Source organism: Mauremys mutica, chromosome 3, assembly GCF_020497125.1.
Source record: "Mauremys mutica isolate MM-2020 ecotype Southern chromosome 3, ASM2049712v1, whole genome shotgun sequence".
Lineage (NCBI taxonomy): Eukaryota > Metazoa > Chordata > Testudines > Geoemydidae > Mauremys > Mauremys mutica.
This window is the reverse complement of record NC_059074.1, coordinates 124331693-124346403: the sequence shown is the minus strand read 5'-3', so window position 1 is coordinate 124346403 and position 14711 is coordinate 124331693. Positions and strand designations below refer to the sequence as shown.

Here is a 14711-nt window from a genome sequence, read left to right as displayed (position 1 = left end):
ACTCTAGTGCCTAGTATGCATAGAGGATGAGAATCTGTTACTACCGCAAAATAAATGGAGTTATTCCTAGCTCAAGTTGTTGAGTCCATACTGGACTGTTGAAATCTTGCTGGTGACCCATTCACATGAATTGGAGACAAACCATTTTTTGTTTCAAATACACTCTTACAATATTATTACACCTACATTCATTCAATCACATGCTCCTGCCTCCAACACCCCTTCCATCAAAGTCAAGAACTAACGAGTCACAATCTAACCTAGTTGACTTTTGCCCCCTTTTGCAAAAGTCAACTAGGTTAGATTGTGCATGAGCTACCTAGGTTAGATGAGCTACCTAGATTAGATGCATGAGCTACCTAGACAAATAGGTCTGTTTATTTTGTTGTGTACTTATTTTTATTTGATCAAAACTGTGTACATAACAGCATTAACACTGTGCTTTCCAAACTTATTATGTATGATTCTATGATCATTACGATATTAAAGTGTGACAAAGCCTTGTTTACACCAAAGGAAACTGCAGCAAAAACAAGTAGCTAATTAACAGTGGACAAACAATTATACCAAACAATTATACATGTGTGTAGGTGTCTACAGAGACAGATTGTGTGACAGAGTGGTATGGGAGAAGGGTTTTATTGACATGAGTTTGGGATGGCTCATAAGAACGGTCATACCGATTCAGACCAATGGTCCATTTAGCCCAGTATCCTGTCTTCTGACAGTAGCCAGTGCCAGGTGCTTCAGAGGGAGTGAACAGAACAAGTAATCATCAAGTGATCCATTCCCTGTCACCCATTCCCAGCTTCTGGCAAACAGTGGCTAGGGACACTTCAGAGAATGGTTTTGTGTGTTGTGTTTGGAGTGTGTTGTAAAATTTTTATAACATCTCACAACTTCATGCATTCTGTATATGCACCATATCTTACAAATGGTTAGATTTTAAGAAAAATGCTATTTTTACTATTTTCTGTATTTGTCCAGTAGCAAACCCAGCTGCCTTAGTTACCATGAATCCAACTGTGTTGGGCTCAGAGGGAATAACAAAAGGACGGTTACTCACCTGTAGTAACTGTTGTTCTTCGAGATGTGTTGCTCCAATCCATTCCAGTTAGGTGTGCGCGCCGCGCGTGCACGGCTTCTCCGGAACTTTTTTCCCTAGCAACCCCGGCGGGCAGGCTGGCGCCCCCTGGAGTGGCGCCGCTATGGCGCTAAATATATACCCCAGCCGGCCCGTCCGCTCCTCAGTTCCTTCTTGCCGGCTACTCCGACAGTGGGGAAGGAGGGCGGGTCTGGAATGGATTGGAGCAACACATCTCGAAGAACAACAGTTACTACAGGTGAGTAACCGTCCTTTCTTCTTCGAGTGATTGCTCCAATGCATTCCAGTTAGGTGAATCCCAAGCCTTACCTAGGCGGTGGGGTCGGAGTGAGACGTGGCGGAATGCAATACCGCAGAGCCAAAGGCTGCATCCTCTCGAGACTGCTGCACCAACGCGTAGTGGGAGGCGAAGGTGTGGACCGAAGACCAGGTGGCCGCTCTGCAGATGTCCTGGATGGGGACATGGCTCAGGAAGGCGGCTGACGAGGCGTGCGCTCTCGCAGAATGAGCGGTGAGTCGGCATGGTGTCACGTGAGCCAGCTCGTAGCATGACCTGATGCATTGAGTCACCCAGGAGGAAATGCGCTGGGTAGAGACCGGCTCGCCTTTCATGCGATCAGCGACTGCGATGAAGAGCTGCGTGGAACGCCGGAAGGACCTTGTCCGGTCGATGTAAAACGCCAGCGCCCTACGGACGTCGAGGGTGTGGAGCTGTTGTTCCCGGGGCGAAGCATGGGGCTTCGGGAAGAAGACCGGGAGAAAGATGTCCTGATTAAGGTGGAAGGCCGAGACCACCTTTGGTAGGAAGGCTGGGTGAGGACGAAGCTGCACCTTATCCGCGTGAAAGACGGTGTAGGGGGGGCCCACCGTCAACGCTCGGAGCTCCGAGACTCTCCTTGCCGATGTTATGGCAACCAGGAAGGCCGTTTTATAGGAGAGGTAGAGGAGAGAACACGTGGCCATAGGCTCGAATGGTGGACGCATGAGCCTGGCCAGGACGAGGTTCAAGTCCCAGGTCGGGGCAGGGCGACGCACTGGCGGGTATAAGCGGTCGAGGCCCTTCAGGAAGCGTGAGACCATCGGATTGGAAAAGATGGCTCGACCCTCTACTGACGGACGAAAGGCGGACACCGATGCGAGGTGGACCCGCAAGGAGGAAATCGCCAGACCCTGCTCCTTAAGGTACCATAGGTAGTCTAGGATGGTAGAGACAGGTACCACGAATGGGTTGAGCCCTTGCTGGTCACACCAGAGCGTGAACCTCTTCCATTTCGCCATGTAGGTGGTACGAGTGGAAGGCTTTCTGCTTTCAAGCAGGACTTGCTGCACGGCCGCCGAACAGTCCCTCTCTGCGTGGGTCAACCACGCAGGTACCAGGCTGTAAGATGGAGGGACTGCAGGTTCGGATGGAGGAGTTTGCCGAAGTCCTGTGTGATGAGGTCCGGCCAGAAAGGGAGGGTAATGGGCTCCCGAACGGAGAGCTCGAGCAGCAGGGTGTACCAATGCTGCCTCGGCCAGGCTGGAGCCACTAGTATCATGGTGGCTCGATCCCTCCGAAGCTTCTGGAGCACTCTGTGCACGAGCGGAAACGGAGGGAAGGCATAGAGGAGGTGAGTCTGCCACGGATACAGGAAAGCGTCCGACAGAGAGCCCGGCGAGTGCCCCCGGAACGAGCAGAACTGGAGACACTTCCTGTTCGCCTTGGAGGCGAAGAGGTCGACCCGGGGCAACCCCCACCTCTGGAAGATCGTGTGAGCAACGTCGGGACGGAGGGACCACTCGTGGGAGAGAAACGACCTGCTGAGATGGTCGGCCAGCGTGTTCTGCACTCCCGGAAGAAAGGACGCTTCCAGGTGAATGGAGTGGGTCACGCAGAAGCCCCACAGGAGGATCGCTTCCTTGCAGAGGAGGGACGAGCGGGCTCCGCCCTGCTTGTTCACGTAGAACATTGCTGTTGTGTTGTCCGTGAACACTGTCACACAGCGGCCTTGTAGGTTGGTCCGAAAGGTGTGACATGCAAAGCGGATCGCTCGGAGCTCGCGGACATTGATGTGGAGTGTGAGCTCGCTCGCTGACCAGAGGCCTTGAGTGTGCAGGTCTCCCAGGTGAGCCCCCCAACCGAGCGCAGAGGCGTCCGTGGTCAACGTTGCCGATGGCCGAGGAGGGTGGAACGGGACTCCGGCGCACACGACCTCCGGGTCGAGCCACCAGCGGAGGGAGTCGAGAGCCGTCCTGTTGACTGTGACCACCATGTCGATGGTGTCGCGATGCGGGCGGTACACCGTCGCAAGTCAGGACTGAAACGGACGAAGGTGAAGTCGTGCGTACGCGGTGACGTACGTACACGATGCCATGTGGCCCAGGAGGCGGAGGCATGACCGCACCGTCATAGTCGGGAAATTGACGAGGTCTCGGATGATGGAGACCATCGTCTGGTGTCGAGCGCGAGGGAGACAGGCTCTGGCCATCGTGGAATCGAGGACCGCCCCAATGAATTCGACTCGCTGCGTCGGAATCAAAGTTGACTTCTCGGTGTTGACGAGAAGACCGAGGCGCCGAAAGAGAGCCAGGACCTCTACTATCTGACTCTCCACAAGTTGCCTGGACAGACCGCGAATCAGCCAGTCGTCCAGATACGGGTAAACGTGTATCTGGTTCCGTCGCAGTGCTGCGGCGACGACCGCCATGCATTTGGTGAATACTCTGGGGGCGGTTGAAAGGCCGAATGGCAACACGGCGAACTGGTAGTGGGCGTCGTTGACCACAAACCGAAGGTAGCGCCGATGAGGGGGGTAGATAGCGACATGGAAGTAGGCGTCCTTCATGTCAAGGGCCGCAAACCAGTCTCCCGGATCCAGGGAGGGAATGATGGTACCCAAGGTGACCATGCGGAACTTGGGCTTGAGTAGGTATCTGTTCAGCCCGCGAAGGTCCAGGATAGGACGGAGCCCGCCTTTCGCCTTGGGGATGAGGAAATACCTGGAGTAAAATCCCCTGCCCTGCCTGGAGGGAGGCACCTCCTCTATGGCACCCACGCTCAACAGAGTCTGGACCTCTTGTATGAGGGCTTGCTCGTGAGAGGGGTCCCTGAAGAGGGACAGGGAAGGTGGGTGGGAGGGAGGGGGCGAAACAAAGTGAAGACGGTATCCCGAGTGGACCGTGCTGAGCACCCAGCTGTCCGACGTTACTCGGGACCACTCCAAGAAAAAACGGGAGAGGCGGTTGTGAAATAAACGGGGAGGATACGGAGGGGAGAGTGATGTGCAGCCCTCGTGCGTCCCATCAAAAGGGTTGCTTCGGCGCCTGTGGGGCTTTGGAAGCGGCCTGGCCCTGGTTTCGGCGGTTGCCCGACGGGCGACGGCGATTTTGGGCCGGTCGCCGAGCCGGGTAGGGTCGGTACCGCGACTGATAGCGGGAGGGTTGCGGGCGGAATGGCCTGCGCTGCGTCACCGGCGTATGCATACCGAGTGTACGGATCGCCACCCGGCCGTCCTTTAGTGATTGGATCCGCGAATCCGTCTTTTCCGAGAACAAGCCCTTGGTGTCAAAGGGCAAGTCCTGGAGAGTAAACTGGACTTCTGGAGGCAGGGTGGAAGATTGAAGCCAGGCGATGCGTCGCATCGTGACCCCTGTTGCTAAGGTCCGTGCCCCTGAGTCCGCCGCGTCAAGGCCGGCTGTAATGGAGGAGCGAGAGGATCGCCTCCCTTCCTCCAACATTGTGGTGAAGTCCTGGCGGGATGTTAACGGCAGGAGGTCAGTGAACTTGGCCAGGGACGTGAGTATGTCGAACACGTATCTGGCCAGGAGGACCAGCTGGTTACCAATTCTCATCTGCAGGCCCCCTGCAGAATAGACCTTTTGGCCGAGAAGGTCCATCCGACGTGCCTCTTTTGACTTCGGAGCAGCGGCCGGCTGGCCGTTACGCTCCCTATCGTTAACTGACTGTACCAGTGGGAGGGACTGAGTACTTTCTTTCCACGCCCCTGGCTGTGGGGGGCACGGAAGCGGGCGTTTGCCAAATGGTGGCGGCGTTCTTTTGGACCGTGCACACAAAAGGTAATGCAACCCGGACCGGCAAGTCTGACCCCACTACGTTTGTGATGGGGTCCTCGTCCTCCTTTACCTCCTCTACAGGGAGGTCCATAGCCGTCGCCACACGGTGGAGTAGGTCCTGATGCGCCTTGGCATCAACGGGGGGCGGCTCCCTTGATGCCGCGCCGGCCACTGCCTAATCGGGAGAGGATGAGGAGGATAACTCCCGAACGACCTCAGCCGAAGAGGGGTCCGGAGGGGCCCTCTGGCGCCACCGGAACGGCTGGTGGTGGGGATGGCGGTGGACAAGATATCGACGCCTCTGGGACTCTGCGTTGGGCCCCTGGAGGCCTCGGCGGAACGGGCACAGCGTCCGACTCATAGTGTGCCCATGGGACCCAAAAACCCCACTGCTGGGCCCCGCTAGGCTGGGCTGGTGGCGTCGGAGGCGGGAGCCCATAGGCTTCTACGCCGGAGGCGACCGACTCAGGGCGGGAAGGCCAGGGAGGTGCCAATGAGGGTCCAGGGCATACCGCCGAGGGCTGCTCTTCCCCTCGACGCCGGGAAGGCGACCTCGCTCGACTCTCTCCACGGTGCCGGGAGCTCGACCGGTGCTGGGACCTCGATCGGTGCCGGGGGCTGGACCGGTGCCGGGAGCTCGACCGGGAGTAAGATCTCCGATGCCGAGACCGACCCTGGCCATCGCGGTGCCGGGAGCTCGACCGGTGCCGGGAGCTCGACCGAGAGCGCGAACCGCGACGTCTGGAGCGGCCGCGGGAGTCGCGGTGCCGGGAACGGTGCCGGGACTGAGACCGTCGGTGCCGATATGGTGGCGACCTCGATCTGGTGCGACGTCGGGAGTGCGACCGGTACCGCGAAGCGGAGCGGTACCGGGACTTCGACCGACGGGCAGACTGCGATCGATGCCGCGAGGGAGTGCGGTGCTGGGACCGCGATCAGCGGGACGGCAAGCTGTCGACAGTGCGGGAACGAGACCGGGACCGTGTCCGACGTCCACGCCTTGATTCCAGGGAGGGTGGCCGGACCATTGCTGCCGGTTTGCCCCTGGAGACGACAGCCCGCGCCGGCGGTGCCGGGGGCCGGAGGCCTGGAGCCTCTATGAGCTGTATCAGCTCTCGCGCGGAGGTAAACGTCTCCGGCGTCGACGGCCGCCGAGGCTCGACCACGGACGGCACCGGGGAGCGAGGCGGCGCCGGACTCGACGGCCCTTGCGGCGCCGGAGTCATAGGTGCAGTGCACTGTTTGTGCAGAGGCACCACAGGGGCTGCAGGCTGCGGAGTCGCCTTGGCGGAGTCCTGCACGCGAGCCTGAGCCAGAGCCTTCGCCAGTCTTTGTTTCTTGGCGGGCGAGAGCGAGCGGTGCCGAGTCTTTGCAACCGCTTTCTTCGCCGGCGGTGCCGCAGTCGGTGCCGGCGGTGTGTCCTGCACGGGAGGAGGCCGCGGAGGCGGCGCGGGCGGTGCTGGTGGTTGGAGGGACTCCTCCATGAGGATCTGTTTCAAGCGGCTATCTCGATCCTTGCGGGTCCGCGGTTTGAATTTCAAACAGATCTGGCACTTGTCAGTTCGGTGCCCTTCGCCCAAGCAGCGGAGACACGCGTCGTGCGGGTCTCCTACGGGCATCGGTTTCTGGCACCCCGTGCAGGGCTTAAAGCCCGGTGCTTTGGGCATGAGCCCGCACCGGCTAAGGCAAAAAAAAAAAGGGGGAACCCCCCCTTTTTTAGCCTATCTATCTAACACTAACTATGCTAACTTAACAACTATAACTAACTATGCTAACTATGTACAACAATGAACTAGAGAAAGCTAGGGACGTGAAGAGCTATCAAGCACTCCACAGTTCCAACTGCCGTCACGGGCGGTAAGAAGGAACTGAGGAGCGGACAGGCCGGCTGGGGTATATATTTAGCGCCATAGCGGCGCCACTCCAGGGGGCGCCAGCCGGCCCGCCGGGGTTGCTAGGGAAAAAAGTTCCGGAGAAGCCGTGCACGCGCGGCGCGCACACCTAACTGGAATGCATTGGAGCAATCACTCGAAGAAGAACCTCCAAATATGAACTAAAATAGTTCTTCAAATTTGTGAAAATGCTAGGGGTAGAAGTCCATTATCACAAAATCTTCCAGGACAAGAGAAACTGAGGATTTCCCTGTCCCAATAGTATCTTCATTTGTGCCAGTAGTAATCTGAATTTAAAGCTGTAACATTTTTAAGTTGACCAAAGGTGTTACTGGTGGAGGTCTGAATTTTGCTTGGAATCATGTAATTGTTGGTGGTGGAGGAGAGGGAGAAGAAGGAAATGTTTCTTGGTTGATATCTTTTAAAAATGGCATTTGTTTGAAGCTGATTGCAATTTTAAAACGAGTCCGGGGACATGGATTAATTAGCAGAGAGCAGGTGAGGAGGGCCAAGTATGTGATCAGATGATCATCACATGGGTCTGCAATGGATTACATGGATAGCACTCCAGATGTGTTTCCTACCATGTGTTTAAATAATGTGTAGCTGTTTTCTCTCTGTTGCCATTTTAATGCTACTTCCTTCATGAAACAAGGGCTCAGTGTGAGGATGTCTCGAGTCTGCAAGTTTCTCAGAGCAGGGATCATGAACCAAATTCTTCTCTGATTTATATCACTCAAATCCAGAGTAACTCCAGTCACTTAATTGAATTTACCATTAGTCTGCATTTACACAAGTATACCTGAGCTCAGAATTTGGCCTATGAATGTCAGTGGGAAGAGCTGCAGGATTACCTGAATTGCCTTGGCTCATGTCTAATCCACAGAGTGATACTCAAAACATGGCTGTGATCACATTAACACAGTGTTCTCTCTTGTTCCATTCTAGACTCAGAAATGAATTAGAAATTCAGCTATGGGTGAACCAGTCTCCTGAGAGTAAAACTGGTAAGTAACAATACAGTGTGGATTTACAGAAGGGGTGTCTTGCAAGAAAAAAACAAACAAACAAAATTATTTATATTTATTTATTTAAACAAACAAACACACCCCAACACACAAATATTGTGAATCAGGGTACCGAAACACACTAAAACTAAACAGCTTCTGACAAAAAGCAAAGAAATACATCTCTCAGTGGTGCTGAGCATCTTGTGGGATAATATTTTTCTTGCCTTTCATTCTGGGCCTGATAAAGCCCACTGAAATCAACAGGAGAATTTGCATTTATTAAAGAACACAGGGCATGTGCCATTGCAGATAAGACCTGTGGTCCATCTTGTTAAATAAGTTATAGCCAGCAGGAGATGCCTCAGATGTGAGATAATCTGACACTTCATTAAGGTCTTGTCCTGATCTCTAACAGTGAGAGGGCAGGTTAAGTTGTGCAGCATGAGCTTTTGTAGTCCTTTCATAAACTCTTTTAAGCATCAGCTATTATAACTCTGGACAATCTTGTTGTTTATATAAATGTCTGATCCCTCTTTGACACTTGCTAAATTCTCAGCCTCAACAACATCCTGTGGCAATGAGTTCCACAGTCTAATTCTGTGCTGCATGAATAATTATCTCCTCTGATCAGTTTTGAATTTGCCTTCAGTGAGCATTGGATCAGAGTTTTCAGCTGATTCAATAAAAAAAAAAGAGTATGTAAATCTGGAAGCTCATGAAAGGGCAAAAAGGAAAGAGACTATTTTCTCATGAACTAGGCCATTTCTGAATTTCTGTAAAATGTCATCAGGGCAGAATACACTGTGCCAAGACTGATTGCATAGCGCATCTATATTTCATGCGTTGGTTAAACTTCTGTATTTATGGCAAATGCAAAACATGGCTTCTTCACATAGCATGTGACCATATAACATGGTAAGCTTCTACACTGGAAATAGGGAGAATAAATAGCCACATGAGTTGTTAAGGTGAGATGCTTTCTGACTGTCTCTGATAGCTGCTCCACACATATATTAAATACAACATGGCAGCTTCTGAAAGGGAGGCTATAACTCTGTTTTGGCCCATTCTCTCCCTCTCAATTAAACACAGCATCATACCCAAGGCTCCATGTGATCTGTTATCGGTGTTGTATTTTAGGTGCTACTATCAGTATCTTACTCATTACTATGAACGCACGTTGCATATGAAAAGTGCCATATAATCAAACCAACTTTTGCTCTTTCATCACTCGGGAAATGCGCTGGCCCAAATTCCTCCCTGATGTAACTCCATGCATGTCAGTGGACTTAGCCAGGGCTGCATTTGCCTTGCTATGTTTGATTCTACAGCTTGGCACAGGCTTTGAATTCCAAAGCTTTACAGCTGTCCCTCTCAGAAATGATCATTGGCTCTAGATCACTGACAGAACTAATGAATTTGAAGTTTCTAGGCTAAGACATTTCTCAGGGATGGCTGTGCATGAAACGAGTTAAAAGACTTATGAACTATGTGAAAACGCCTCCCTTTTCAAAGTCTTGCATCTCAGAAATGCTGGTCCAATTAATCCAAGCTCCCCAACATTTTCAAGATATTAGACAACTGTATGTGGAAAGCTTCAGATGAAAAGGAATTGCAGAGAACAAAATCAGAAGGGGTTGAATACTACGCTTAAAAACCCAATATGTGATTGAGGCCCAAATGTGCTAGTCACTATACAAATACATAGTAAGAGACAGTCCTTGTTCTGTATGCTTATAGTCTAAATGGACAAGACAGAAAAGGAGATACTACTATTATTCCCATTTTACAGATGAAGAACTGAAGCAGAGTGATTAAGATATTTGGCAAAGGTCACACAGGAAGTCTGTGGCATAGGCAAGAATGGAATTCAGGTCTCCTGAGTATAGAACCTTAACCATAATGATAATCTTTAGCAGTTTGTGCCTTCAAAACCTTTACAAACATTACAAATTACTGCATTGTTTTTAGCAAACCCCTCCTCAAAACTCACCTCTACTGTGAGGCCTACCTACAATGGACAGGTGGGTATGCTGTGACCACTGTTTATTATACCAAGTATGATCACTGGCAGGACTATTGAAACCAAAGGCAGAAATATGATGCCGCCTGTTTCCTGGTGGGGGCTGAGTGGAAGAAGATGATGCTCACTGCTTGGAACAGGAAATGTACACTGTGTACACTGGACTTCCATCGGTAAAACTTTTGTCATTCAGGGAGGGGTGTGAAAAAAACATACCCCCCCTCCCCCGAATGACTAAAGTGTTACTGATGAAAAGCGCTGATGTGAACAGTGCTTTCTCGAGCTCTCCGGTGACATAGAGCGGCTACACTGTGCACCTTTTAGCGGCTCGGCTCTAGCGGCACAGCTGTGTCGCTAAAATGTGCATGGTGTAGGCGTAGCCTAAGTTAGAAACGCAGGTAGCTGCAGGGGATGGCAAGCACGTGTGCAGTTGGGGAGGGTCATCTGGCTAGAGAAGGATCCTTGGTTTGAAAAGAACATTAGAGCATCACCATAACAAAACAGTGTATAATTTATGAAGGGTTATTTTTGAATAGTTTAGCAGATACTTAGCAGTGATACTTCACTCACTAACTGGGCAGATTTTTCGTTCTTTTGTTAAAACACCCAATCAACATTATTATCTACTAGGAATGAACCAGACACTATCATACCCATTGAGCTGCCAGACAAGATGTAATTCCTAGGTACCATACATGTCTGCAAGCTGATTTGTCATCTGGCAATTTCTGAGAAAAGAGCATGTGATCTAATTTCTCATTGGCCTCTCTGTAGACATTTTGCCATTTTCACTGGGTCCTCAAACTGAGATTGCAACAGTTTAGCTCAAAATAGCCAAATAACTCTCTGGCAACAGTGTGCTATTACCCATGCCTGCCTTTTTATAGTTCCAGAGACCTCCGGTGACCAGGCTATGAAACTGCCTGAAGAGAAACATCTCTCCCTTGCTGAACAGATTGAATCTATGAGGTGCCAAGTTCTCGCTAAGTGGGAGGAAATGCAAGCGATAGAGAAAGAGATTCGAGAAACCATGACTCATGCTGGGATGGCAAATACTATAGAGAAGACGGTTAAAGACATAGAGGCATGACATAATTTATTTCTAAACAGCTCCTATCAAGTTTATTGGTGCCTAGTTACTTTGGTGATAGGCTCTTTAGAAGAGACAGATAGTGACTCAGTTGCCTGTATTTTCTCCTCTGAGAACATACATCTCTACTCCTTGTACTTATATGGCCCCAAACACCATGGTGTTTAGGCTCTGATCCTGCAATGTGATGCATATGGGGGGACCCCCACGTTAAAGTAAATGAGCTGTGCAGACACAGGGGTCTGTCTGCACACCCCACATTGCAAGATTGAGGCTTTAGAGTCATATGTTATTTAAAGTACATATGTAAGTGATACAGGTGCAGGGTCTGATTATTTTTTTTTTAAATTGATGTTCTCGCCTTTTGCTCCTGCACTTGGTGGGTGGCAATAACTGTGTGCACCGGTAAGGTCATAATAGGTGAGATTTTCAGAAGCACTCTGTTGGCCTAACTCTTCTCCTATTGAAGACAATGGTAAAACTCCCATGGGCTTTAAAGGGATCATGGTTGGGCCAGCACTGAGCACTTTTTAAAAATCCTACCGGTAGACATCTAAATATATGAATGTGCCTGCAAATCAATTTCTTGGATGTCTAAATGAACTTACCTGTGAGCACATTTGAGGCACAGAAAGGAAAGCCTGGACAATTCCAGACTGAAAATATAAGGTCTATATAATATACTGTCAATATCTAATAAAATAATTATTTAATAAAGCCAAGCAGAGGAATAAAACCTCAAGTATATGTTAATAATATTTGTTACAAAAATTATCATCTATTTGTTTGTATTCCAGTAACATTCAGAGGTCCCAGTGAGGCTTGGGGCCTCACTGTGTTGGGCATTAGAGACAGCCCCTGCTCCAGAGCGTGCAATCTAAGGCTCTGATCTCGCAGAGACTTAAGGGCCTCACTTTAGCTCTGTGAGTGGTCCCATTGACAGTGTGTTAGTGTCTGCAGGACTGGTGCCTAACACATTAAAAGCAGCATTCTCTTTCCTTTGGAAATTGTGCCGCTAGCAATACCACAAGCGCTCAACAGAGCCATGCTTTCCCTGTCCCTGATCAGGTGAATAGGAATCCCAGGTGTCTTAAGTGAAGTAATTTCCTGAAATCAAATAAAAGCTGAATATTCTCTGCTTGTGCAGAAAGTGAAATGTGGCACAGTTAATGATGGATAGACATGATTGAAATACACCTCTAACACGGGGGAGGGATAGTTCAGTGGCTTGGGCATTAGCCTGCTAAACTCAGGGTTGTGAGTTCAATCCTTGGGGGGGCTATTAGGGAGCTGTGGCAAAAATCTTTCAGGGAGGTACTTGGTCCTGTAGTGAAGGCAGGGGATTGGACTCCATGCCCTTTCAAGGTCCCTTCCAGTTCTATAAAATTAAAAAAAACATTCAAATGTTTCTCCCAACCTTTTATCCTCTGAGGCTGAATTTAGCCTTCCTTGAGGACATCAGATCCATTCAGTTTGTTGTACTGGTAGTAAAACAGAGCAGCCATGCAATTGTGTAGCATCCAGGAAAAAATATGAAAACAAACACACAGACCAAAAATCATGCACACTCCACACTGGTCTTTTCCAGATCAAACACACATACCATCATTATGTTTGCTGGGTTTCACTTGGATGCCTTTAAACTGACTGGCTACATTCCAATTCTTTGTCTTGCCTGCCAGTTTATTCAATCTTGTCTTCTTATCGAACTGTACAAGACAGAAAACTGTAGTTCACTTTAAAAAAACAAAACAAAAAACCTGCTACCCACAAATGACAAACACTCGTTTGGAGAGAAAGTCTTGACTCAGATGAATGTATAGAGTGTTAATATATTAGATCAGAGAATAACAACTATAAGCCACCAAAGTCTTCCTTATTTGTACTGGCATAGAAAAGGTATAAGCCCAAGATGTTTTCTGAAAAGTTTATTTTGCAAACTCATCAACAATGCATGAGTTATGCCCCTCACAGCTAAATAAACAATTAATTTCTGGACAAAATGTGAAGCACCTTAAGAGAATAAATTATTTTCGCTGCTCCAGAGACACCTATTAAAAGAGAGATGAGTATCCAGAAGTTCCTTATATGGTTTTAACTTTGTTCATGTCATTTTCATTTGTTTTATTTTTTGACCAACTTTACCTGAGCTGGAATGAGGAAGAGCAGCCAGCAGAGGGCAATATTGCACAGCACTGTCAGCCTCAGAGACACAGCAGCTGCCCGAGGCAGGCCCAATGCTTCATTTGCAGCCACTCCAGGCACTCTCAACAAGTATATGAACTCTGGGAGTGAATGGACCCTCTATACCAGTGGCTCTCAACCTTTCCAGACTACTGTACCTCTTTCAGGTTGCATCCCCCAAGTTGCATACCCTGACTTCAAAACGATTTGCTTACAAAATCAGACATGAAAATGCAAAAGTGTCACAGCAACTACGACTGAAAAATTGCTTGCTTTCTCATTTGGAATATAAATATTGTACTTGCATTTCAGTGTACAGTATATAGAGCAGTATAAACAAGTCATTTGTCTTTACCCTATTTTCGTTTGTACTGACTTTGCTAGTTCTTTTTATGTAGCCTGTTGTAAAACTAGGCAAATGTCTAGATGAGTTGATGTACCCCCTGGAAGACGTCTGCGTATTCCCAGGAGTGAGTATACCCCTGGTTGAGAACCACTGCTCTACACAGTCTGAGCCATTAGCCCCCCAGCAAATGGTTGGTTAGTTAATCTGGGTCTGTATGTGTAAAGTGTATATGATTTCAAATTGTTATTCGTAATAATAAAGCTATAATCTAAACCTTGCACTCACTGGATATTTAGACAAAGGGCAAGTATGCTATCATTTAAGAAGAGCAAGCTAATTGAACTAGCCCATCTTCGTATTTCTCCTAACACTGTGATTTCATAATGCTAAGATGGCAGGAACATGTACTGTGCACATATATGGAATTTTTAAAATAGGTCAGTTCAATTGTTTGCTTTTTTGGAAATGTTGTGCTACAGTTTAACAAAGCTGGGTTATTGCTTTTTACAGGCGGAAGCTCTCAAACTCAACTCAGCCAACAGCTTCCTTCAACACCAAATCAAAGTAAGTTCCTTCTTTAGAACTGTGATATGGTCCTAAAGCCCCATTAGAAAGCTGTTTGCTCCAGTTGCCTTCACTAGGTCTGATCCAGAGCCTACTGAAGTCATTGAAAAGACTCCCATTGACTACTGTGGGCTCTGCATGAGCCCAAGGTGAACCACCTGCTAGAGAGTAGAAAGGTGTTGGTTGTCCCTCTACTCTATTGTTCACTGTTTACGAGAGCTATTATGGTACTTTGTTGAGAAGCAAATTTCTCCTGATCACCATTTGAATTATTTTTTACAAGAACTTGTCAAAGCTTCAAAATCCATAACCCAGCTGATGATGCTAAAGCTGCTAGTCTAATTAGGGAACTAGCATGAAGGACGGGTTCCCATGCTAGGTGGATTTAACATACCCACAAAATGCATAACTCAGAACAGAGTACGGTTGCCAACTTCCTAATTG

General features: G+C 49.1%; 1 protein-coding gene across 6 annotated transcripts in view; it reads left to right on the top strand.

Moving 5' to 3' along the window:
- C3H6orf118 (chromosome 3 C6orf118 homolog) overlaps positions 1 to 14711 on the top strand; it is a 54351-nt gene that overhangs the window by 20050 nt on the left and 19590 nt on the right. For 3 of the 6 annotated variants that reach the window (XM_045008832.1, XM_045008833.1, XM_045008831.1), the window contains exons 6-8: positions 7999 to 8057; positions 10971 to 11167; positions 14214 to 14267. In XM_045008832.1, the coding sequence (XP_044864767.1) occupies positions 7999 to 8057; positions 10971 to 11167; positions 14214 to 14267 (310 nt within the window). The remainder of the gene's footprint in view (positions 1 to 7998; positions 8058 to 10970; positions 11168 to 14213; positions 14268 to 14711) is intronic. The other 3 variants (XM_045008834.1, XM_045008835.1, XR_006577786.1) reach the window with 1 other exon arrangement.